At 40.8% G+C, this 27710-nt stretch overlaps 2 protein-coding genes across 2 annotated transcripts in view; one reads left to right on the top strand and one right to left on the bottom strand.

Annotated features, from left to right (window-relative positions):
• SYN2 (synapsin II) overlaps positions 1-27710 on the bottom strand; it is a 155615-nt gene that overhangs the window by 47144 nt on the left and 80761 nt on the right. The gene's annotated exons all lie outside the window — the stretch shown is intronic.
• TIMP4 (TIMP metallopeptidase inhibitor 4) lies at positions 784-27309 on the top strand. Its single transcript, XM_005531823.3, has 5 exons — positions 784-1099; positions 17525-17622; positions 22787-22901; positions 23548-23672; positions 24266-27309. The coding sequence occupies exons 1-5, from the start codon at positions 799-801 to the stop codon at positions 24461-24463; spliced, it is 837 nt and encodes a 278-aa protein (XP_005531880.3). The 5' UTR covers positions 784-798; the 3' UTR covers positions 24464-27309.

Raw genomic sequence — 27710 nt, 5'->3', positions numbered from 1 at the left:
ATTGGAATGGTTCAGGTCATGTTAATGAATTTTCAATTCCTAGGCTTGATTTGGGTTGTAACAAAACACAGAATTGTTTAAGCAGCCCTGTCCTGCATGTCAATCCAGAGATGTTCTTTATTACTCTCTAATCAAGCCTTGGGTTGCTTCCTCATGGAACATTTTTCTTTACAAAAAGAGGGTGCCCACAGGGTTACACACATCCAGATTGCCACAGCAGCCAAAGCTCCGAAGGTGAAAAGGATTTCTGAACTCTGCATTTATGTCTGTATTCCACTTCCAATGTCAGCCAGGAAATACAGGCACAGATCTGTGCTGAGCGGGATTTACATTAATAAGGAATGCAGGGAAAGAGCTGCGCCTCCAAAACACACCGCTGGGATATTTTTCCTTGCTATTCTAAATTAAATTTGCGATGAAATAATTTTGTTTCAAATGCCTTTTATTGCGGCTTTTATTTGTAATTCATTATTCGCTGTAACCAGCGATTGTTGGAGGCTCACAAGCAGAGCATTGAGCGGTTTCCTTTCCATGAATGAAGTTCTGTCCAGCCTGCGAACAGGGACGGCGGTTCAGGAAAATGCCCAGAAGCGCAGGGGAAGATCGGGGGGCTGCGAAAGCAAACGGAGCTTAAAACAGGACAGCTTTGTTTACTTGCCCAAAATAAGATCGCAAGGCCGGCTTTTAAATCCCGACTGGAAGCGAACTCGCTCGAGATAAAACGTCGGGAAAATCAGCTTCAGATCCGCGTAGGAGCAGTTTCAGCGGGAGCTTTTTGGCGATTAACATTTCGGGCCGATGTCACCGCTGAAGGCGCTGCGAGCTGCGGGAAGGCGGAGCCGCGGCTCGCCCATAAATGCGAGGCTCAGTGTTCAGGGCGATCCGCGGGCGGCGAGCGGCGCTGGCAGCGGAGCATCCCCGAGCAGCGCGGCTCTGGAGCGTTTCCCCGTGCGGAGCATGAGCGCGGCGGGCGGCGGCAGCTCCGGGAGCCCGGGGGCAGCGCTGCTGCTGGCGCTGCTGCTGGCGCTGCCCGCAGCCCTGAGCGGCTGTAGCTGCGCCCCCGCGCACCCGCAGCAGCTGCTGTGCGATGCTGCCCTCGGTGAGTGCCCCCCGAGCCCCGGGGAACAGGGGGAACGCACCCGCTGGAGGCTTCGTGCTGCTCCGGGGCTGGCAGGGCTGGGCTGGGCTGGGCTGGAGAGCGGCTTTGCATTTACTCGCTTCTTTTTATAGATTTTATATATTCTATGTGTTTTATATATATTAGTTATTCTAGGTGTTATATTCGATATACTTTGTATATATTATACATTATACAATATACATTATACATTATTTAATTATAATACAATATAACTATAATATAATTATATATTATACATTATACATTATACATTATACATTATACAGTATATAGTATATAGTATATAGTATATAGTATATAGTATATAGTATATAGTATATAGTCTATTATATATATTATACATTATACAATATACATTATATATAATATATTACATATTATATATTACATATTACATATACTATATATTATAGAATGTATATTTATATTATATATTATAGATTGTCTATTATATATTGTATATTCTATATATTTTATACACAGAGTATAATATATATTGTATATTATATACTGTATAGTCTATATATTTTATATACAGAGTATATTATATATATTTTATATACATATATTATATTATAATTTTTATATTTACATTTTATATATTTTACTTTTATCATCTATATTTGATATATTTTTAATATAATATATATATTATATATTATCTTTTCTATATTTTGTTGTTATATTATCCTTTTATATGATATACATGATATATTTTATATATTTTACATATTTTACATATTTTATATATTTTACATGTTTTATCTATTTTACATATTTGACAATTTTGATGTATTTGTATATGAGGTCCTAACTTAGAGAATACCTGAGCTTTCCAATATCTACTGCTATATTTACACCACTATCTCCTACATATGTAGTATTCTATCTGCTATATATAAAATATTCTATCTAAATATGCCTGCAATGTGTAGACTGCCCATATAGACATTTTTATAGCACTTCAGGGAAAAAAACCAAACCAAAACAACAAAAAAAACAAAGAACCACAAAAAGTAAGTCCCCAGTTCTAACTTGCTGCAACTTTTGAGCTTTGTTCCTCTATTCTATGCTTTCTTGAATTTATTCTTGGGGTTTTCTGTCATTTTCTGGAGCAGGGAACCGATAGGTCCCTTATTTTCTGCAGGTAAACTGGCTACAGCAGCTCTCTTTTGGGACAGTTGTGCCTCATGACAGCCAGGCAGCGCTGTGGTTGTCAAACAACTCATAGAAAGAACCTAAAGATCCCAAAATTAGGCCGCAGGGGGATGAGAAAATGGGACATTTTGAGAAAATGTGTCATTTTGCAGCCTTTTGATTTCATTAGCTCGGGCTAAGGCTGGTTAAGCTCCATGGGGTGTGAAGAGTAAATGTAGAACATGAGTTTCCAAAGTGCCACAGAATTAGCATCTCTATGGGGCAGGCAATACCTTCTGCATACTGATTCATTGCTTTTATGCCCTGACAGAAAATCTTTGTGGCCATGACAAACTCTGAGCTCTGTTTGTGGCCATGAGTTAAATTGGTTTTTAATCTGCCCGTGTTCAGGGGTTTCATGGAGGTACCTCCACCAGGCATTACATGCTTGGGGGTGCTTAGGGAGAGAAAGGAAATAAAAGTTGTGCTACAACTAAATGAGTGTGCATTTAACTGTGCAGGAGAAAGTGACAGTTTTTCAACAGACTTAACGTAAAAGTTTTCCAAAATGAACAATTTTACATACAGGAAACTCAAAATGTTCAATATGGGCCACCTTGATGAATATTTTCATTCATAGGGGAGCCATTCTGATGATACAGATTCATATTTACTCCTTTCTTAGATGTATTTTACAGCTATTAACTACTTTAACTACTTTTTACCCAAATACTGAAGATAATTTTATGTTACAATGTTTGGACTTGATGCTCAAACTCTCACTCCTATAAATATTCCTATCTAAGTAAACTTCCTCTTTTGGCTGAGGAATGTTTATGTCAAGGATCCCTTTGTCCACTACTTATACTTTAAAAATACCATTCCTGTGTATCATAAAATGGGAGATGAAGGGAATTCTCCATCCCAATAAGTACACACGTATTTTTGAACACACATTTGCACACACACACACACACACACACACATAAAACCTGCTCTGAGTGTTCACGGCTGAATTACTGGATGTGCTTTGGCCACAACATTTTGCATGAGCGGAGCAAAATCCCTGGGAAGGAGCTGGAGTGGAGCTGCCTGTCCTGTGTGAGAGGAAGCTGCAGGGAGCAGCTTGGCAGAGCAGCTCCCCCAGGCCGGTGCCAGCAGCCTTTGTGCCCAGGAGAGGAGCGGTGCCCGGCAGGAAGGGGCACCCTGGGCTGGAGGCACTGCTCATCCCCTGGGAATTGGGGCTGTGCCTCCACAGCTGCCTCGGGGACACATCTGTGGCCTCAGGGACACATCTGTGGCCTTGGGGACACACCTGTGGCTTCAGGGACACATCTGTGGCCTTGAGGACACACCTGTGGCCTTGGGGACTTCAGGGCCACCCAGCTCGCAGCTGTGTGCTGAGAGTGTTCCACTTCTTCAGTCATTAAATTCATCAACCCGTTAAGTTCATCCCATGTAGCCACAAACACAGCCAAGGATTTCCCCGCAGGATTTCCTAGCACACCTTACTAAAATAAAGATGCCCTGACCCAAAACTCGGTGGTAAAACCAGAGATAAAGTCTCAAACTTGCTCATGGAGCTACCAAGCATCCCATGTCCTCCAGCCACTGTGTAAGGGTCATATTTCTGATTTCCTCCAGCATGACTTTGATGGAGGTGGAGGGATTGAATTGACATTACCTGAACCTCTGATTGAATGTGTGAAGCCACTCAGCAACAGCATTTCTGAGAGATCCAAGGAAAAACAAGCAGAGGAAATGAATTTAGTCCGGACAAGCTCTTTTGCTTTGCCTTTCGTTAAGTTGATCGGTGCTGTGACACTTTGTCCTTCGCTGCCAGGAAGTTTTTGTGGCTCTAAATGCCCACAGGCAGCGCAGAACCTGAGTGACCCCGGAGTGCCCAGGGCATTTCTGACAGATCTGGGGTCAGGGAGAGCTCCTGGTCTTGCCTAAAATCAGGGATGAGTGGAGAGGCTGCAGGCGTTACGGGCTGGGAAGAACCGTGGGGTTTGCTGGGGTAAATCAGGAGTGACCTTGGCTTTGTTCATCTTCCCACAGAGCCTTCAGAGGATGTGATTTTGTACAGATTGGGGCCATTTTCATGAACTTCTCAGTAGTTTTAAATTTCGCTCCAGAGCGAGGTAACTCCTCATTTGTAGGAAGTGCCTGGCACCGTGAGAGATACAAAACCAGGGATTCATCCCTCCTGTGCTCCTCCAAATGCTGCTGAGACCCTTCTGAACCGTGCTGAATTCCTTCAGCCCCCAGCAAACACCTCTGCTTCCCCAGAGGACTTTCCCCTGGGAATGGAGAGCTTTAATTAAACATTGTCCGTGTTAATTATCAGTGCTGCCCACAATGCCCAGCTTTTCTCCTCCCAAAAACGTGGGGAGGAGGTGCTGGGTAGCAGATTCAGTAGTGAGGCCCTGGAGTGCCAATACATGGAAACCCTTTGGAAAATTGCCTTTTTTTGGAGAGAAACATGGATGCAATTGAGTTTACCAGATAGTGCCAAGGTAACAGATTTCCCTTTTACCACTGAATTTGTCATCCTGGCCTCAGTTTTGGACCAATGTGCAATCTGGAGACAGAAATGGGGTATGGACAGCACTGATTCCTTTCTCAAGTCTGGCACTTTAAATTCCTGCTGGTTTTTCCCCTTGGGCTACTTTTTGGACAGTAGGAGAAATATATAAATACTTCACATTTCTTAGCTGTGTAAAACCAGCTCTCTTCAAAGTTGGTTCTATTCTTTCTGATTTAAACTGTCTTACTATTGTTTTTTCTTAAAATATATATTGAAAACTATGTTTTTACTGAACAGCAATGGCTAACCGGTCTTGAATACATATATATATAAAATATAGCTTCAGGAAACAGTTCTGCAGCTTTAGGGAAGAGTGGCACATTTCGAAATAGGATGGAAACTTTATAGCTGGAGCTTGGCAGCATTTTCAGCCCATTAAAATCTCCCAAGATCAAGCATTGTAAAGATGTGTCAGATGATATATTGAATTTTAATTACATTTAAACCTAACAGTAAAAATTTTCTTTAAACACGCCAGAATTAAGTTTTCAGAGTCAGCTCTTCTGGGAGATAATCACAATATGCTATTTCTTTATTACTGAGTTTCAAATGAAAACTTTCATGGCTCAGTGTCCCACGATTTTGCCTCTCTGCCATGTAATATCCAGTTTTGTGCTGGAATGGATTCATTATGAGGTGGAAAGCAATTTTTGCCTAGTGGGAAAAACCAGCTTTGGGGAATGTGTTGGAAAGGGGGGGAGATGTTCTTGCAGGTGAGGAGAGGAAAGGTGAGCAGTGATATTCGATGTTTTATCCTTTATTGGGTTTTGCTCCCTGCATGGGAAGCTCTGCTCACTCACTGAGGCTGCTGAGCCCCCCAGGGGGGTCTGACCCAAATTTAGCTGTGATGCCATTGCCCTTCATGCTTTGGGGTCAGTGACAGCCCCCCCAAAACCAGTGGGGTGGCAAACCCAGGCTTTCTGTGAGGTTTTTGTGAATCCTGCCAAAAATCGGGGCTCTTGATGCTGTTGCTTGGGCAAGACAGCTCCTGGCAGGATCCTGGGTCGTGGGCGATGCTCCCCTAACTTGGGCTCATGGAATCCTGGAATTCCTACATCTTTTTGGACTTCTCCATAGCATGAAAAACTCATTTCTGTTCCTGCCCTGCCGAGCAGAGGCAGATCCCAGTGCTTTACACCACCTCCTTCCCCTGAGTGCCAATAATTCACATTTCCAGAGCCACTTGTCACTGGCCAGGAAGGAACGTGCAGTTGCCATTCCTCAGGGCTCACAGGCAGGAGTGGAAGCTGAAATTCTGCTCCAAGATTTGGGAATTGGGTGGCAGAAACGCTGAACTGGGCTCGTGCTGTTCCAGTTCCGTCCCAAAGAACAGGCAAAAAGCCACCTGAGCGTGGTTCTTGCAAGGATTTGTGTGAGGAGGCAGCACTGGTGCCACTGGAGGAGAGGGCTGCTAGGTCCATCTCCAGAACCAATGAATCTTCTTAAAACAAGCTAAAATTATTCTAATTTCAAAACTGATGCTGGTAGGTTTATGCAGATGGGCTGAAAATGAGGCAAATCTCAGCCTTTTCCTCAGCAAGGGGCTGGGGAAAAAAAGAATTCTTGTGTGTCCCACCAGTGCTCAGGAAACCAGAGTTGGCAGGTAGGAATCATTCCCAGTCATTCTTCCCTACAGCCACATTTTGTTATGTGACAAAAGTTAGTTCACCAACAAAAATGATTGAGAAATTAAGTAATCTTTCATCTATTTTGGCTGTACAGTGCTCCGTCAAACTCAGGTAGAGAAAAGAGGACCAGGTTTCTTTACTTCTCTAAGTACAAAAGAAATAGAAAATATTTTTTCTTCCTTTTATGCATACTTTTATGGATATTAATAGCACTTTCAAATATTTTTTTTTTTTTTTTAATGGACAACATGAATTCTAAGAAATTGTTTAGTTTAAAGGAGCTGCTGATGCATTTAGAGAGAAGTAAAAATACCCTGCAAAGCCCCATCACTGATAAAAATGCCCGTGGATGGCAACTCAGGAATAATTGCAGTACATATAAATTGCTTGGTATCACAGCCTGAAACTTCTAAATGCTTTAAAAAATGCAAAAATCCAAAAAACCCTGGCTGCTCTGGCTGCAGGAATGCTGTGGTGTCAATCCCTGATTACAATTCTGTGTATTTCTACCTGAATATCCAGTGACAAACCTCAATATTCCCATTCAGTGGGTTCCTGGAATGCTGCTATGGGAATGGCACTGAGCCCTTCCCTTTGCAGATAAATAGTGAAAATAAATTTCACTGAAATATTAATGAAACAGCTTCCCAGGATCCAGCCTGAATTTCCTGTTTGGGAATAGGAAGAATAAGACCTGAATGAGACCTACAAATAACCCTACGTCTACTTGAGGGTTTAGGATAGGCGCAAACACTTGGAGAAGTTAAAAAATCCATAGAAAGTTAGTTTCCTACCTCACTTTTCAGTGCTGAATTCAAGACTTAAATCACACTGCCTATCTCATGCAACTCTAAGAAATGATTCCCAGTATTCTGTAGATGGGTGCTCTTCACCTCATGCTCTTCACCTCACTTCATGCCATTTCAGCATGAAAATGGGGCTCAGTCTGGGAAAACCCAGAGTTCTCCTCCCCTCTGCTCACTGGATTTTCGTGGTAGTGTTCCCAACTCTTCAAAGCTGGGCTGTAAAATGAGGTAGCATCACAAAACTGAACAAAAGGACAGGGTTTTAATGAGCCAGACCCACTGAGCACAACATTTCTGTCAATTAGAACATAGCTGAAAACTGTAGCATAATTTAATGGAAAAAGAAACAATCCCAGAGCTGGCTATTAGGTAGTAAAATGAAATTTCAGAAGAATTGTGCTGGTTGCTTGACACAGAAGTAACTCAATCACATCAACTTGTTGCTGAATGTGCTCTAAATTCAGGAGCAAACCAAATAACTGAGTTACTTCTATTTAAAATCATTTGTTGTAATTCTGGGAAACGAAACCCCCTCATTTCAAAAACAACATTCTGCACACACTGAGGGGAGAAACAAAGATTAAATAATATAAAACAGAGCCCGTGAAAGGCTGCCAACCTCTTAATCCTATTAATGTGCCAACTTTAATCCCAAACTTTCTCATTAAAAACTATCTCAGCAATGTGGGGTTCCTTCCGCCCCGAGGAAGGGCCATGTCCCCATGAATGGAAATCCACAATAACATCATGTATGTTGTTCCACAGGCTTTGGAGCATAAAGAGAGTGTTATTCTCCAGCTGAAATTAGGCAGATGTTGATTGCCAGTCAAATGATGTGGTATCTGAGGCTTGTGAAGCGGAGAGAAATGTTTCTGGTAACATGAGGAGCAGCTGTGAAAATAAAGCTGGCCTTGAACAGCATTAGGAAATCAGGGTAGATTTTAGGTGATGTTTAAGTTAAAAGAATCCCACACTTCTCTTAAAAATACACTCATCTCTTCTATTTGAAAGTTGATAAAAATGAGATACTAAAAGCTCACTCATAAATTGAATGTATTCTTCTAATAAATAAATAAGTAATTAAATAAAACCACATAATCTTCTGGTTTGACAAGGAAGCCAAACCAAATCAACTCCTGCCTTCAACACGAGGAATTTTTGCATCCCGAGCCAAAAACACAGAGATGCACAAAATCCTGACCTACCTGAGAGTCCTAATGAGTTTAAACATTGGCATTGCACACGCCAAAAGCCTGAACTGGAAATGCAGTTTGGGTGCAGACTGGAACAGTTCTGTGTTAAAACTCTACAGAGAAACCAAACCCTGGGAAGCATTCACGCTGAGAAATGATGCAGTACAAATTAATATCCATATCAAGGAGTAATTAGAAAATCCTCAGTGTCTGCTTTACCGACTTTGAGAGGATTTCTGGGGGTTTCAGTCCTCAAAAGTTTCCGTGGGGTTTCAGCCCAAGTCATGAACTCCACTGTAAGGCTTTGATTTCTTAGTTACAGAAATGATTATCTCACCACCCTTATCTTCTCAACTGGAAACATCAGCAAGACTAAAAAATGCTCTTCCATACATTGCTTTCCATAGAATAAAGGGAAAAATCTTGCTAGAGTTACAGTTAAGTTCTTCAACAAGCTCTGTGCTTACAGATCCAAAACACTTTTGTTCAAATAGTCCAGAAATCTCCACAATTTTTCTTTCTCCTGATTTCAAAACCTGTGTTCCAGCTGATCACTGTGCTGATGATTCAGTTGTTTTACAGTTGGCTATAAGCATTTATTGATGGAATATCAGGAATCAAAAATACAGAGCAGGAAAAATAAAACTGCCTTTATATCCCAGCTAGCAGAAACATCTTTTGAACTGAAGATTCCTTGGCTTTGGGTCTGGGAGTTGTGGAACAAGAGTGACAATGTAGACTTAGAGATCAGAAATGCATCCTGCAAAGGCAGAGGAGGTTTTTTCACCCTCACTCAGTAGTGGGCCAGCTTTGCTGCTGCTTGTTCTGTTTGCATCCAGAACTGAACTCCTCCCACAGCCCCAGACATCTGAGCTGAGTTACAGTTTGGAAATGAAGCTACTGTTTGCTGCTCTGTCCTGTTGAAAGATTAATTGATAGATGAGCCATTTGCTAAAAACATTTGTTTTTCTTCAGCTGTTTAAAGATCATTCAAAGAGCGTTCAGCACTGACTTGTTCTCAAAAGATAAATAAAAATGTAGGGTTTCCACTCCTGAAAGAATCAGGATGAAGTGGCACCTCAGCAAATCCTGAAGTAAACATCTTTCCCTCTCTCCTTAAGTCTGAAACAATTCCAAGCTGTGCAATAATTCTGAAATCAACACTGCAAAAGAAGGGTTGCAGTCTCCTGGATATTGAAAGCATCGAAGGCTGTGTGGGACACCTGCACTCCAAGGCTGTGACAGGAGCCACTGGAAAATTTTCCCTGATTTTCTCTCAGGGCAGTGTGTTGCATCCATCTCATCCCCAACCTGGCAGTGCCAGCAATAATTTGGCAGCACTCCTGTGGGAATTCAGGAGTCCTTTCTGACCTCCCTCTCACAAACACTGCCTGAACCATTCTGACACACATCAGTCTTTATTCAGTGCCCAGACTCCACTTCCAGCCCAGCCCTTCCCCAACACTGGGAATCTTCTGTATAGGAATTAAAAAAAAAATGGATATTTTGAGCTATTTCTAGAGGTGGTGATGGTGGCCAGCAAGTTTTGCTTAAAAAACCCCCAACAAAGCCAATTGGAGGTAAAATACTTGGACAGCCATAGCAGAGGTGCTCTGGGACTGACTGGAAGTGTCCCAGTAAATTCATAACAACCAGATTCTGAAAGATCTAATTAAATAGGAATTGCAAAAGTGAGAGTTGCCTGAGGTCAGCTCAGGCTGCTTATTGTAAATAAAGATTAGGATTCACATGCCACCAAGTTGCAAAGCAAATATGTGAAGCAGTAAAAAGCAGGAGAGCTTTTGCAAACACAGACAACAAACCTTTTTCCTGCAATACAGACCACCTCAAATTATGTGGGATGGAGTTACAGCACTAGCAGATCCTCTTTTTTTGGACTTAGACTAAAGAAAAATGAAGGCAATTATAAGTGGGAAAAGGACAAAAAAAAATTGGCATTTTCATGAGAGTGTAGTTGGCAAATCCTTCAGCATGAGCAGATAAACCCAGAATATTTGCTCTTCAGGGACTGCTTTGGAAAGGTCTTAAACAGTTCAGGTTAAAGGCAATTTACTGAGCCATTAAATCAGCCTGGTGGCGCTGGCAGGGATGGTTGCTCATGGCAGAAATGCTCCCAGGGGTGTTTGGAATACATGCAGACATTCCCAGAGCTTTCAAATGACTGACATGGTACCACTGCCACTCCTGTTGGAAGCCAACATGTGCAAATCAAATACTGAAGCACCAAGAAAACAAAACCTTCATTCTCCCCACAATTATCTCTGAAATAATCTGCTTTAAAAATATCAGTGTGTATTTAAAGGTACACATTGGGTATTACATTAATTCTTAATTAAATTAATTCTTAATTAATCATTTTCTGTCAATTATTTTCTGTTTGCTCCTTTTTGGTAGCATTAGTGATACCTGTAAGCTTCAATCAGATTTACAATCTGTGTTAGCAACGCTTCTTTCTTCCTCTCATATGTATTCTGAGAAATTACAATATTTTCTGTACACATGAATATTTCAGCAAGTTAATTTGCTCTCTTCATGGGTGAGAATCAAAGCTTTACCACAAGCAAATATGGCAAGTAAATCTCTGCCACCACTGAATAATCCAGCATGTTTAAAGAGGCAGGGAAAGGGAGAGTAGCAATGCTGGACAGATGGGACAATTGCTCTAAATTATGGAGGAAGATTTTACAACCTCTTGTCCATTTAGAGGTTTTGTGAGCAATATAAATCAGCAGCCAATAGAGCATGTTTAATTTTGAATTCTATCCAAGGTATCTATTCTACCTTTCCCATCCTGTGCAGGGTTGCTTTAAGGGGGTTCATTAATTTTGGTCAGTTGTGACAAATTCTGTGCAGACTCCTCTTCTTTTTCAAGGCTGATTATTCATTCTCCTTGCCTGCTGACTCTGTTCCCTCTCTGCCAGAAAAGTTAAGTGTCTCGGATGTCTAGTTCCCTAGCTAAAGAATATTTTTTGTCATATCTCTGTACTCCTGAAACCAAAGTGTTCCACACTGTTCTTGGGTTCCTTGGCAGCCCTGATAGAATTTCTTGCCACTATTCTCCTCCCAGATACTAAGGGAGGACCACAATACATTGGCCTCAGCTTCTGTGCCCTCCAGACACAAAGAAGCTCAATGAAATAACGTGGTCATGCCCTCTCTCCAGAGATTATCTTGGACTCCTTGCATTATTTTACCATGACCTGACTTAAGGTGACTGCAGTAGATGTGGTTCTGCTCACAAACTTTAAGTTATTTTGCTCTCTGGTTGCTCACATTTCAATTTTTGGCCAGCTCCAGATGCCTGACCTCAAGCAGAGGCAGAGCTGAGCTGCAGTGGTGTTTGCTGGCCAGGCTGCACGCAGACATTGCCCCTGGAGCAGCTCTCCCCAGGAATTCCAGTCCCTTCTGGGACTTCCAGCTTCATCTCTGGTCTCACACTGAACCCTCTGAATTCATTCACCACCCAAACTGAAGATGGGCACTGCTGAAAATCTCATTATCACACTTGTCCCCAGTCTTCTTTTACAGAATACAAATTTTAGCACTTGTGGTGACAGGGTGTTAATAAAACCCCTTCTTTCTTAATCCCACAGCAACCCCTGAAGGAAACCACCAGTCTTTTGGGTGAGAAAATTTGTTAATGAAAACTCTTGGCTAAGTTTTGTTCTGACTGGAACAAAACCTATGGCAGCACCAACACTGCACTGGGGTATTTCCAGGTGGTTTATCCCAATATTCAAATGAAAATCATCAGTATTACACCATTGATTAGTTAATGCAGCAGCTCTGGAAGCTTCTGTTACGTGATTGCAAAATAAATTAGGATATATAAAATAGGAAATGTGGAAAGTGATCCAGTTACTTAAATGAGGAGTTCTTAAAAATAGACAGGCACATCTTTATCAGGTGGTGTAAAATTGAAAGAATTGCCACAGGATGGATTTCTATTTTGCTGCAGCCAGCTAAGAAAGCAGAATAAAGGAAAACCAACATACCTGGAAGTAACCCCAGGGACAGGAACTTCCATTGCCACCTGGCCAGCAGAGCCCAGAGACAGTTCAGCTCTTTCCTGCTTTATTCTAATATTATTCCAATATTCTAAATTCTATTCTATTATTCTATTATTCTAAAATCTATTTTATTATTCTAAATCACTGGACCTGAAAACTTGACCTTTACAGCTCCAAACCCTCTTGTGGACTCTTCTCTACTTTCTTTTGATGAATTCTTTCATCACGCCCAAGACATCTCAGAGCCAATGTCATGTTCCAAGCATGTTTGAGTGGCCTGGGATCAGAACTGCTGCAGTGCAGGAAAGGGAGAATGGCACATGGATTATTTGGATTCCTTTGGATATTTAAAACAGTATTGGAGCTCACTAAAGTGTTGCAATGAGGCAAAAGCCTCTTCTAATAACTTTTTCTGAGAAAAAAAAAAGAGTCTACATATACACTTCTGAGGCAATAAAAGCCCTTTTCTCCCCCACCCTTCAAAACCTTTGGACAAGAAGAGTTTTTGAATGGGGCTCCAGCAGTTGTCACTGTGGGATTTTCCTTTTACCAGAATTCTGTGGGTGGGATCTGGTAGGAATTTGAGACATTTATGGAGCAAGTTTTAAGCTCCTGCACCCCAAAGAGGGAAGAAGTTGTGATAAATAGATAATAAATAGATGATAGAAGTCTGAGTTAATCTTGCAGCAGAAGAGTGAGCAGAAACAGCTGCATATTGTTTGTGAAAGTGCTTTCATTTTGGTGAAAGGACAGCTTCTTATAGAGAGAAGTTAATTTGAATATAAGGGCCTTCGAAATGATGCACATCCATATTCTGTGTCCATAGATCTGCTACATTCTGACTGACATGGTATTTCAGAAAAAAACCCCACTTTTTGGATGCTTTTCATCTATATTTAGGATGCCATCCTCAGTCCAACCATGTATCAGCCACACGCTTTCATTTAGGTCCTTCTCCTTGTGCCTTTTATTCCTTGTCCCTCCAACAGCAAGAACATCCAAGAACAGCTTGACTGAAGTGTCAGACATTAAAGAGACAGGCGGAAAAAAGTGATCAAAAACTACTCTTTATATTTTAGGTAATTAAATGAAAGTGCTAAATTGAGGCTTTAAAATATAAGAGAAAAAAAAAGAGGGCTTCATGAATCCTGATGATAACTTTTTATAACTTACATCTTTTCCTATCAACAAAGTTTTTGAAGTCTCATTTCAAGGTTTTTGTAGCAAAGCTGATTGTGATTATAAACTTGTGAGACAGGAGCTCAGCTTTCCTGATTTCTTGAGAGGAAGACTGCTTAGAAGAGGTGGAAATCACATTTCTATTCACAGAGCTAGGGTGTAGCCTGAAAAAAACCTGAAGTGAACTGGAGGCACAACTGAAACACAGATTCTTCCTCAATATGCCTATATCTACTTATCTATTTATCTACTTATCTATTTATCTATTTATCTATTTATCTATGTATCTATGTATCTATGTATCTATGTTTCTGTTTGTCTATTTATCTATTTAAAACAAGAATGCACATAAGGATTTATATACAATAGATCATTTCTTGTTCTTATGTCCAACAGAATCTTAAATATCTTCCTAGATAATTATTTTTCGCTGTGCAGTTGCTGGTACTTAACAGATAGTAGAGGAAAAGACCTCACTTCTTTATCAGTTTTTTACCCTCTCCTTTACCTGCTGGTTCTTAGGATTATTAAGTTTATCTGGGGAGTTGGAGTAGTAAAATTGATTATTTTAGCTGAGTAAAGTTGCCTGTCTTCTAACACTTGGACTGTGGAAAGTAGCTTGAGGATAATCTCACCACTTAAGTACAGTAATATTATATAAAACATTAGATAGTGTAATACAGAATGTATTATTTAATAATGCCAACTTGTAACAATGAGAGGAATTCTTCACTCAACGCTTTTCCCTCAGTTATTGCCTTAGAAATAACTCAGAGTCTAAAAAGGACACTACTTTTAGGGAATATATGAATTTCAGTGGACAAAGTGCAAGGATTTTGTTTATCCAGATTCCATCCATATCTGTGCCTTGGGATGGGCCCTGCAGTGACTGCTCAGTTCTTTGTGTCTTCTCTACCTTCTTATTTCATCATTTTTGTCACTGTGGTGGACTAAAATCAATTTCATGGCAGGGAATTTCCTCAGACTAAGGAAATGTACCCGTAAGAAAAGCAGCTCCTCATGATCACAAAAATCTCTGACCCACAAGGTGATGATACAGTTTATTTCCAGGTATTAATTAGTGTAGCTAATTCCAGAAGGAAATCTCCCAGGTTTGGGAATGATGCTGCTAATGCCTAACTCTCTGCCCTTATTGCATATAAACACTTTGGTGTTGTAGAAACCCTGACACTTTTCTCCTGACTGGATAAACACATATATCAAAGGATAAACTAAAGATGTTCTGTGTTTTACCCAGTTAAAATGATCTCCTACTGATTTACAAATGATTGGGAGGAAAGAAGGAGTAAACATATTCTTAACACATTTCTAAGTTAGAGTGCCCAAGGACTGAGCATTGTCCTCACGTCCCTCAAATTCATTTCCTTTCAGTTCAGTCACCTGAGACAACCTACAGCTGCAAAGTGAGGAGAAAAAAATGACATTTTATCGAAGTTGAGCCCACAGAAAAGCTACATCCTCCCACTGAAAAACTGAAGTCTGTATTTTTAGTGCAGAACAAATCCGAGGCATTCGGAATTACTGGCACTGAAATATGAAATCTGTGCCTATGTATTCCATAGATGCAAATTCCTCATAAGGAAGCAATAACAGCTAAAATGACATTATTACTGAACAACCAGAGGCTGTTCTCACTCACACAGAGAGGCCAAACCAGGCGTGGAACACTTGAAACCATGTCCTGAAAAGAAGTGCAGAGTCGGAGGAATCCTGAGCCCCCTGAACCACGAGCGAGGAGAGGGAGATGCCCAGGAATGCTCCAGCAGGAAGTGCTTGTGGTTTAAAACAGGAGCAACCACATGAATCAGAGGTTTGAGGAGACAGCTAGACGACACTGATGGCAAAAAAATATTAATGCACAGAAAATAAAAATCTAAAGGAATCCAAGAAGAATTAAAAGGAGCCAAAAGATCTCAGTGCGTTTGAATCTGGTTTCAGGAGAACAGAAGGGTAAAACCCAAATAGCTGAAAGTCTAGACAATTAAACTTTCTTCCTGTTAAAATAAAATTCTCAGTTGGTCCCCCTTTGCCATCTGGAAGCTTTCTCTTAAACAAACGAATGAAACACAGACATCACAAAAATGCTTCTCATTTTCATCTCCACAGCCACTAGGAGATCTCTTCATGACAAACCCCAGCACGTTACACTTTCAGCCTTGCACAACTCCACAGAGACCCCTGGAGCTATCAGGGATTATCTGTAACCTTCCTCTCATGTGCTAACAAGTAGAATTTCATAAAAATATGGAAGTGCACAATGTTTCAACATTAAACACGTGGGGAAAGCAGTTTTAATTATCCCACGCTGAGTAGGCAGGAAAAGATTTCCTGCACATAAACTGTGTTATGGTACTGGGAAAATAATGTTGTTTTCTCAGCCCTTTCCTCCAGAATTGAACAGACTCTTTAATGAGAAATCCTTTTTTACTTTTTAGGAAGTAATGATGCAAAGGAGAGCATCTCAAAACCAAACAACACCATCCTAATTTGTCCCTGCCAGCAGCGTAGAGCTCGCACAATCCACAACACTTTTCCCTGGAAGGAGATCAGAGCGCTGCAGACACACAGTTAATTTGTGGGATTGCTCACATCTGCAGATGATTAAAGAGATGCTGCCACTTTCCACGTGAAATAAGGAGCTTGCTGCTCATATTTAAAAGAACTCTTTCCTCCCAAGGAATCTGGCATGCTCCTCAAGAAGGGTTTAATGGCTCAGGAGGAGGGAGCATCCTGCTGGAGCTTGGAAGCTGCAGGCAGCTGCAACACGTGGATTATTCCATCCAGTTTTCTCTGCTCATTAGTTGGGAAACGGGAATTTTTCCAGGGTTAGGTGGGACACACCTCTACCTGGTTGTGTTTCCTATTCCTTTTATTTAGCTATGATGTTAAATACGATAAAAATGAGGTCAATCTAGTAAAAAAATGGAGTTTTTGAGGAGAACATGTGATTTTGATGTCACAAAACTTTGCTCTGCTCTGGCTTTGCTGGTCTCTCTCCACAAGCACAGACTATTCTAACCCAGGAGCAGTGGCCATCCAGAATGAAGCAAAAGCCACTCTCACTAATTTTGGGGGATAAAATCCCCAGAGGAATTTTGGCCATGCCCATGTTCTTAGAACCCACTGTGCCAAAGTGTCATGGCATATTTTAAACATCACATACAAGAGAGATGCCACAAAGAAAGAGAGAGGGAAAGAATCCATTTCTTCTTTCATAAAATCTCCTACTCTCCTTGATTAAAGAGCAGGAAATAAATGAAGTACATCCAAACAGGAAGTAATTGATTTCTACACAACTAATGGCGTGCTCTGTCAAGCCTCAGAAAAGTGAATACAAGATTATTCTAATTTCATGCATGAAATCAGTGCTTTAATCTTGCCTGGCACAGGCTTCCAGGGGCTTACTTCAAGTCTATTTATTTGATCAACAATTCTGTCATCAACAGAAGTATCCCTTTCCTCTGCTCACTGATTATAATGATGGGTATTTTGTCATATTTTATTGGATTCAAGTCTTCCAGAGATTTTGATGGACTTTTTTTGTCAAAACTGAGTGGTAACATCAATCAGGTTTCCAGATTCTTGGGAATTTGGGTTTACATCACAGACAGCCCACTTCCTTTTGTTTTCAGGAGCTCAGTTGGTGTTCTAACGGTAAAATCTTTAAAACCTACTTGTTAGCATTGTCAAAACAATGCTAAAATCTATCAATATAATTTTCATTTTTGCTTGTAAAATTTGGCATCTTCTCATTTGCATTTAAATATCTTTCTTTCTCTCTCTCTCTCTCTCTTCCAGTGATCAGAGCAAAAATATCCAGTGAAAAGGTGGTTCCTGCCAGCGATGATCCCCTTGATACCCACAAAATGATCCGGTATGAAATCAAACAAATAAAGGTACATGGAATCACTCAGCTTTTTTGAAGTTTAATGCTGATAACCTCTGCATATTTCAGCCCAAAATAACTTAGCCCAAAATTCTGGGAAAGCTGGAAAAGGCTCCAGCTGCCCCCACAGTTAGACCCAGATGAACTACACAGAATAAATCAAAAGAGGGATTAAAAAAGGGAAATAAAAAACGGAAAGGAAAGAAAAGTGTCCTGACATTCAGGAGGTTTTTGCTAAATAATGATATTTTGATGAAGAATTTTGTTACTCCTAGTTTTGAAGGCACCACAAAATGTGCTTCATTTTGTGAGTGGTGTCAGTACATCTGGTTTTGGAGGATTCCTGATCACCTGTGCTCTGATTGTGTGGCTGCTCTGCATGGTCCAAACTTTCCAAACAGAGGGGAGCATTTCCAGCTTAGAGAGAAAACCCTTAGTTCATTGTGAACAGGGATATTTGCAGGGCCAGGTCCTTCCCTCATATTCACATCAACAAAAATCCATTTGTGTGAGTGTTGCTGGGGAAGCAAACACCCAGAGACAGAGATTCAGAATCTCACAGGATTTTCCCACTCTTTGTTCAGCTCCAATAAGGAGATAATATTCATTAATACAATTTAAGAACACATGTTCTGAGCCCATTGAAGTCACACTCAAACTCTAACTGATGTTAAAATGATCAAGATTTACCTTTTTTGTGGAATATACAAGAAGCAGGGAATCTCTCTAAATTAAAATTAAAATGAAAAAATGAAAAAATGCGTGAGTGTGCACAGGTGAGGTGGGTTGGTCAGATGGTTTTAAAGTAGTTTCATCCCTCACTTTTCACTGAATATTATTTTATAATTTTTTTCACTTTCACATTTAATGGGAATGTTTAAGAAGATCCTTATGGGTGGCTACATACTTTCAAAAAAAATTCAACCATTCAAGTTGTGTCCACTGATCCAATCCCCTCGCAGGAGTTTATGTAGGAAGAATCTTTGGTAAACAAGAATATCTCAAAGTACTCACAAGGATGGTTATCACACATGACTTCTGTGAAGGTTTGATAGCAATTTCAACAAGCCAGTCTCTACCTTGTTAAACAAACCCCAAAGCTCGTCACCATCTGCCACTTCCTGTCTCCTTAAATATTAAGGATATATCCAAATGTTTCTTTACAGAAATAAGTACATCAATGTCAGAGAATTCCCTTTCCTCCCACTGGCACTTGAATGTGCTGCTGCTACTCTGCAGCACTTCAGGAATTTGAGAGAAATACAAATCATCTTATACCTCAGCACAAACAAGAAGAAGAAGAAGTCTAATCTGAGTGATTGTTTTCAGCCTATAATCCCATTCTTTAGCACACTGAAATCTCTGAAATATATTTCAGTATTGAAGTTGCTTTGGAGTTTCTCCCTAATTTTGACCAGTGGAAACCTGTTCAAAACTCAGGCAGCATGAAAAGGCGTTTATTTAATTCCACTCAGGTTCAGAGGGTGGGTCAGCCAGGCCTGGACAAAGCAGAGATGTGTCTTTTAATAAAAGGTGCTCTACATGGTCACACTCAAGCTTAGACTAACAACAGAAGGGTTGTGATAACCTCCACCCCTCAAATCCTTCCTTCTCACCAGAGAGAGTTCAGGACCAAACCTTCCCCTGCCCCAGGACCCAGCTCCCTGCTCCAGGGAGGGAGGGATCTGGGGAAGGGAAGGGTTTTAGTTGGAAAACAGGAGCTCTCTGAGCTGCCCATCCTCTGTGGGGTCACCTGTGCACCCAGTGTGGCACCACAGCAAACCCAGCAAGGCAGCTGTGCCTGATGGACCCACAGAGAGGGGTGACCTGTGACACCCCAAAATATAACTGAGGCAAAAATGACATGCTGAACAATTACTCAGTTTGCTGAGTAGCTCAGGATGGAGCTTGGTCACACCGTGTCTCAGCTGAGCTGACAGCATTTTAAAGAGTTTAACTCCACAGTGTGTGTGAACGGCGAGAATATTCTCTGCTCACCGCTCCCATCTTCTCTGGAGTGCTGGTGATGGTTTCTCCTGATGCCTGCAGTCCCACAAACTGCAGGGTCCTTGGGTACCACAGGGCTCTGGGTAATCCAGAGCAGGAGCAGGCACAGGCTGAGGGAAAGGCTGGGAATTTGCTGTCTAACACAGCAAGGAAGAACAGACCCTCCAATCATCTCTTCTGAGCTACAAAACGAGCAAAAAATTATCACAAAAATTCACAAAAGTTATCACCTCAGTGTGGGTTTTGGGGAGGGCTTTTAGACCACTCAGATATTCACACTTTCCTCATCAATTTTCCCCTCTTGGAAAGGGAACACAGAGCCCTTGGAGGTGATATTGTAACATTCAGCACAACGCTGCTGTTTCTCTGTTCTATTGCTCTCAGGGTTGTTGAGCTGCTCCATTAACGTCATGGCTTAAATTCTGTTTCTCTCATTTTAAATCCAGTGCATTAGGCTTAGCATTAAAATGTTGCTATTCTGGACAGAAATATTAGATACTGTTTTGATGTTCATTTTCAGAAAGAAAAAAAATGACAGTGGGGCTATTAATTTTATAGGGATGGGTTGGCATGTCAAGAAGCCATAAATGTTTTCAATTATTGTTCTTTTCTTGCAATATTTACAGCATTATATTGAGGAGAGAAGATAGTATGTGATTTATGTGCAATTGAGTATTTCTTCATAATATTTTTGTAACTGTCTTGGTCATCACACTCATTCTAAAATCTTAAAGCCAAGCCATGTGCTGGTGCTGGTTCTGCCCCTCAGGAGGACAGGGACAGTGCCCATACAGATTTTTGTAGCAGGTTCACTTCTCTCTATCCCCAAAACCTCACTCTATTTTCCTATTTCAATAAAGTGCTGCCAGGAGCTCAGGTGAACACCGACCATGCATCAATGCAGAACCAAATCCAACCACCTTACCCCTCTACAGAGAAATATCCATGCTTTCAGGAGAAGGGAGAGTATGACTGAGAAGATTAAATATGATTTTCTGAGTTAAGCACAAGATTATCATCTTTAGTAATGACTGTAGCAACTATATAGGTCAAAACCACAGATAAATCAGACAGTTATTTTAAAAAAACCCAACCAAGAACCAAAAAAACCTGCAACAAAACAAACACTAACCTCATGTAAATATTAACTGAATCTCCATTATGCATTGCTGTGGGTATTGAGGGGTTTTATAGCTAAATCAAGGTGTGCTGTCTGCACAAAGCCTCCAAAGTTGAGACCAAAGGCTGAGATATCCATGGAGAAGCTGTTCGCTACAACACCCTGAAGGTTTCTGAACGTGGGGAGACCTTGAGGCAAAGGCCACTTGCAGAGCTCACGTGGTGGCCCCATACCAGACACATTTTCCTCATCATTCTGGAGATGTTCTGGGATTCCCACTGCTGCTTTGGACAGGGTGCCAGTTTGTTTTGTGTTTTGCTCTGCCTGGGCCTGTTTGTTTTTTTTTCTCCAAAGCATTTCAAATCCCAGCTAATATTTTTGGATCGGCCACGCGGTGACAACAACGTTGGCTTTCTTCCCCCCTCCGTAAATAAGGCTTCAGAAAAACCAGCATATTACAGAGTATTTTCTAGTGGCCTGTGCTATTTAAATCTCCTGGGAGGGCTTGAGGAACACAAACACATTTTCCAGGGACGCCAGCTGCAACTGGGAGAGCTGTGAGCCCCTGCCATTGTCCCCAGCTGTCAACACGTGGCATGATGTCACCGGGCTGGTGGTGGCACACGAGGTGATGACAGGCACTCGGCAGCACCTCCTGCTCCCTCCTTGTAGCTGTGCTTGCACACAGCTAAGCTTGTTCTCGTCTTTTCATGGCTCATCTTCCATTTCTTTTCGGGGTTGAAGCTGCTGGTTAAGGGTGTTGGAGTCTGAGACACAAAGTGTGTGCGCTTGTTTCTAATAGTTAACTCTAAGATCCAGAAAAACGCTGAATTTCATATAACATGAAATTTATGAGCGTGTTTTCATGGTGAAAACATGAAAACAACTGTTAAAGTTAGAAAAGCTAAAAGTGTGAGTGTGTAGATTGGAGTTTCTTAAGTCACTGGGTGAAAAAGTTAGAGTTTAAAAATAGTTTAGAAAGCAGAAGACAAGATGAAGGATTTAAGAATGTTGTTTCTTTTCCTTCTTCTTTCTTCTTCATATTCTTCTCTTAGAGATTTTTGGGTAATTGTAAGTGATTAGACAAAAAATGAATGCCGCAGTGCAACCCATTTTGTGCTTTCAAAACCAAAGTGAGCCACAAAGTGAGTCACAAGGGCATTTTGTACCATCAGAGCAAAATGAACCAGATTGCAGTGATTTGAACTTGTGCAAATAGTCTGGAGAGACCTGCCAAGTTTTGTAATAACATTCTAATAAACACGAGAAACAAGATTCTAACGAGCTCGGGAGTTTTCTTCAAATCCCACGAGGGAAGATCCTAAAGGAGCTCAGCCCAAAGGAGACTGAGAGATCCACGAGTAAAGAAAATACAGAAGTGCAGCAGAATCAGAGAAAGAAAAAAAAAAATAATTTTTTTTTGAAAATGTTGCAAAGGGGCAGCCAGTCTGAAAAGTGCTTTGATCCCAAATCTCTCCATTTTGGGGCTTGCAGGGTTTAAATCCCAAGGGCTGGGTCACATTTTCCAACAGTTCTTTGAGAAGGTCCCACTGGTGAGAATTTTGGCTATGGAAAAGCACTTCAAGTATGAAACCAATGCTCAGGAAATGCTCAGCAGGCTTGGTGTCCCAGGAGATCCCAACAACAACAGTGATCATGAGAAAATTCCCCAGAGGAATACACTGAGAAATATTTGCATTTTGGTCGAGGTGAATGCTTGTCTCTGCATTGCTCCTTGAATGAAAGATGCCAGTAGAATATCAATTGAAGAGAAAGTTTTAAGAATCCATTAAATACACCAAAAAAGCATATTTTAAAAGCTATAATTTAAAAAAAAATTAAGACCTACTTAATTTTCTCCTAAAACTCTTGGATGTATTTCATTAAGCGTAGAGAAAAAGTCCAGTTTTTGGTGTTTTCTCACATTAATTCAGACTTTGGGGCCTTCTCTAAAGAGACTCACCCTGTATCTCTTCCAGCTCTTGTTTAGAACTGTTTTTTCATGCTTGTTTTCCACTACTGACTCTCTGTTTCTGATCATTTTCAGATGTTTAAAGGATTTGAAAAGCTCAAGGATGTCCAATACGTCTACACCCCTTTTGATTCATCACTCTGTGGAGTGAAGCTAGAAGCCAACAACAAAAAACAGTATCTTCTAACAGGTAAAATGCAGCAAAATTAATGTTCCTGGAAATTCAGAAGTAGCTGCTTACAGTGAATTTGCTAAAATATGCTAAAAAGGAATGCATTTATGTGCTAAATACAAACACAAAGGGATGTAAAAACCTGTGTTCTGCTGTAGTTATGGTGTGATCTTACATGTTTTCCACCCTTCCTCCAGCACTCTTAGAGCACTTCCAAAGGAAGTGAAGGTCAATAATGATATAATCAGTAAATAGAAGGAATTTTGATTCAGTATTTGCTGTTATTATTTGATTAAAACCAACAGTGCTGATTTTCTCAGGAATGCAGAGGTGCATAATGAGAAAACACATGCCTGTCTGTCTGCATGTCTGGGGTTCCAAGTAACTGCAGATTTTTCTAGACAATCCTAAAAATCCTCTTTAACTGCATTTGTATCCACCCCTTGCTGGCAGATTTTCAACATCTTTAGAAAAATATCCTTCTTCAACCTTTTACATCCACACAGCTTGCAATTCGGAGAATATTCTCTGTTAAAATAAATTAAAAAATTTTGAAGTATTATCAATTTGGTGCAATTGGTTAAAAACTCAAGGTATTCTTAACACTTCTGATATTTAGAAAACACTTCTATTGCTTTGACTTTTTGCGTTTTCCATGCTGCAGGCCAAATTTTAAGTGATGGCAAAGTGCTGATCCACTTGTGCAACTACATTGAGCCGTGGGATGATTTATCCTTGTCTCAGAAGAAGAGCCTGAACCAGAGGTACCAGATGGGCTGTGGCTGCAAGGTGAGTGCAGAGCAGATAAATGTAAATAAACACCATTTATTGTATTTTTGGGAATAAACCCCAGTTCAGAGGAAGCTGCAAGGTGAGTGCAGAGCAGATAAATGCAAATAAACACCATTCATTGTAGTGTTGAGAATAAACCCCAGTTCAGAGGAATCTTCAAGGTGAGTGCAGGGTGGATAAATTCAAATAAACAATGTTTATTGTATTTTTGAGAATAAACCCCAGTTCAGAGGAAGCTGCAAGGTGAGTGCAGGTCAGATAAATGTGAATAAACACCGTTTATTGTGTTGAGAATAAACCCCAGTTCAGAGGAAGCTGCAAGGTGAGTGCAGGTCAGATAAATGTGAATAAACACCGTTTATTGTGTTGAGAATAAACCCCAGTTCAGAGGAAGCTTCAAGATGAGTGCAGGGTGGATAAATTCAAATAAACACCGTTTATTGTATTTTTGAGAATAAACCCCAGTTCAGAGGAAGCTTCAAGATGAGTGCAGGGTGGATAAATTCAAATAAACACCGTTTATTGTATTTTTGGGAATACCCCCCAGTCTGTAGTGGCTGCAGGGTACTGAAGGAGCTCTTTGCCCCCAGATCACCACGTGCTACATGGTGCCCTGTTCCATCACGGCCCCCAACGAGTGCCTGTGGACAGACTGGCTGATCGAGAGGAGGCTCTATGGGCACCAGGCCCGCCACTACGCCTGCATCAAGAGGAGTGATGGCACCTGCAGCTGGTACCGAGGGGGCCCTCCCCCCGAGAAGGAATTCATCGACATCAGCGAGCCCTGAAGCGCTCTCCGGCCCTGCAAACGCGACCCTGGGGGGCTCATTCCGCCCAGCGGCTCTGAGCTGCCGTGGTCTCGCCTATCTTGCTTAGAAACAAACACCAGTTGTCCCCAAAGAGTCGGGGGGTTGGCGCTGGTGCAGGACGAGGGACAAACCTCCTGCTCTGCTCTGCTGTGCTTTGCACAGAGGGCTGGCACTGTCCTCCAAGTTCCCTTTTTGCCAATATGAATGTACGAGAACAAAAGAGTTGCCAGAATTTTGCCCCACCCCCCCAAAATTTGATAACCTGCAGATTAAGAGCTCCCCGTGTTTTATTCCAAATCTTTCCGATGAACTGCGGAATGTTTTATAGAACTGTTTCTTGGGGTTTTTTTCTGTATGAAAGTCTTGGATACGAAAGAATTATTGTACAGTGTATATGTAAAGTATTATAACAATGTGCTATTAAAAAAAAAAAAAGGATTCATAAATATCTCCTTATCTGTCAAAACGAGTTGAACACTTCTGTGATTAAAACAATCTGTGCTCCACATTTTGTATGCTCCTTATGTCACAGCTTCCTTTACCCACAGAGTTGTAACTTCCATCGATAGATAAATTAAGAAACAGCTTTGATAATCAAAACCCCCTTCCCAAGTCAGCATTCCTATGGACTAACCAGAGCTTGCTGAAGGAAAAGCCAGATTTTTAAGCATTAATCCATGGATTTTAGCATTCCATGGAATAAGTTCCAAACCCAAATGATGACAGGCTCAAAGTGCTCAGAACTACAAAAACCATGTCCATCCTCAGGGCAGCTGCAGCCCTTAACACCTCCCTAAATACATGACCAGGTATTTGTACCCCAGCACTGTTCAAACTTTAGAAACTCATGTGAAAGTACATGCAATAAATATTGCCTAGCTTACACTGCAATGATTTCTGGAAGCTCCCAGATTTTTGACCCTGTATAAAAGGATTGAATTAGTTTTATTCACGAGCACCCACCATACTCTGTCAGTGAATTTGGCTACCTGTGAACTCAAACTAGAGAAGGGTTACAACACATTTTGCCTGTAACTTTTTTCGTGTCTTAACTTTCCCAAATTGGTGACTGGAGTTAGTAACTAATCCCTCACACACGTTTTTAAGTATATAAAAGTAACTCAATTCACAGTGGTGAAACTTTGGGAAGTGTAAATGCCAAAGTTCAGACTATTTGTGCCCCACAAGAAAGGGGGAGAGCCCTTGGGCAGGATGGGAATCTCCAGTAGCTGCCCTTTTTGACAGACTTTACTACCTACAGGATAGGATATGCTCTTCTGAGAAAAAAAGATTTCTTTTCTCTGCAATTAAGTTTATGCATTTCCAGTGAAATGCAAATGGTGCAAGGCCAACAGGAAAACATGTCACTATTACTTCGAGGAATATGTGTCCCGTAATAAATAAAAGCCAATGTTTCACTTTTGATCTACTGTAAATCAGTCTAGCTGACATCTAACAAGCCCAGCTTGTTTTCTGCTTTACTCAAATCAAAAATTTCCTAACACTAACGCTTTGGAGCATAGACTTACATAAATGAAACAAAAAGAATGAGAAACTACTTTTCTTCCAAAAAATAATTGATATTGCAGTGACGGTATTGGCAGAGCTATTTACTGACAGTGCTGTACATTTCTATTATGAATTTTCAGAAAGATTCGAAGCCAGGCCTTATTTCCTCATATCAGGTCAAACCAATTGCTAGAGAAGCCCACAGAGCTTAATAACCACAAAGGTTAATATTCAGTGGTTAATAAATATTCAGTACCAGTTCTGTAGCATTTGTCTCCAAATCCATTTTGATGGGATGGTGCCTTTTGGATAACACTCTGCAGCAAGCAGATGTTTTCTGCTTTTTAACTCACCAGAGCTCTGTTCCTATTTCAGTTTTAAAGTAATTAGACCTTAAACTCAGCTCACCCAGCCCAGATTGCCTTCTCTGTCCACTTTGCACAAAAAAACGCTTTCTCTGATATTTAGAAATAATAAATTATTATTTCTAACTATCTGTTCTGGACAGACTGTAGTGCAAATTAGTTTTAAAAACATTTTCTATTCGTCCTGCTATAAAATATCCCACACAAGATGCTTCACAATTAAGGTCTGTCTACTTTGATTTCTGGCTGAGCAGAAATCTGCCCAAACTTCCCACAAGGGATGGTACAAAGATTATATTTATTTCTTTTTTTCCTCATATCAATAAATGTGGCAACAAGAGCTTTACAAAACCCCAGCTCAGAATGAGATTTTATTTTCCCTGAGGAAGATTCTCAAAGGGCTTGACTACAACATGGCATTCTGAATATGTTATTTCAATATCAGCATTTTTACTGTAGTTCATTGATACCTTATCAACAGCAGATTATTTTCACAACATTTTCTTTTTACTTCTTGAAACCGTGCTTGTGTTACATGAGAGGGTAGAGCAGAAATACAGCCTGGCACAAATTTGACTTTAATTTGAAAATGGCTCACATGACTTTTGATAAGAGTAGGGAAAAGAAGAGAAGAGGGAGACTGTATAGGTGAACAGGGGGAAAAAAAATCCACCACCTGGAATATTGCTGGTGTTTCCTCAACATTCCAGTTAAGTTTTAATTAAATTGTTCAGCAATTATGTTGAAAAAGTCCTGTTGTTTTTGCAAAGAACAGAAGAGGTGGGAATGCAGTGAAATAAAGGGAACTAATTACTGAGGGAAAGGCTGTAGATATGACTCAACCAGCAATGAGTTCAAAAGCTTCACAGTGTTTTTTGTAATCAGTCTGGGATGAATGTTTCTGTTTCAAAAAGTGTTTCATTAAAGCAGCTCCATTTTTACACAAAAGAATGGCATCTTTGTTTATTTACCTTGTATTGCCTAAAGCCTCGGCACAAATGATCAGCAGAGGGTGAAAGGAGCACCTCTGGCACGCTCAGCTGACCCTCAGTTCCCAGAGATTTGGGGCTTTTTCCCTCTCCCCATGTCCCCCCTGAGCTGGTTTGCACTGGAGGGGGGACAGCTCCAGGAGAATAAAAAGGGAAGGAGAAAAAGCAAGAGGAACACCAAAAACATATTTTAAACCGTAATTGCCAAATTCTGCATCGACAAATGCAAACGAGGCCAGCTGTTGATAAAGTGCTGAAAACCCAAAACAAAATAAAATTATATGATTTCAGTGCAGCATCAGAAGACTCTGATTTCCAGATCATCTTACAACCCACTTTCAACAAAATTCAAACTAAATGTTG

This window comes from Pseudopodoces humilis, chromosome 13 (assembly GCF_049639895.1).
Source record: "Pseudopodoces humilis isolate 2021_Gansu_Grassland_sample_001 chromosome 13, ASM4963989v1, whole genome shotgun sequence".
NCBI lineage: Eukaryota > Metazoa > Chordata > Aves > Passeriformes > Paridae > Pseudopodoces > Pseudopodoces humilis.
This window is presented reverse-complemented; position numbering and strand designations above follow the sequence as displayed.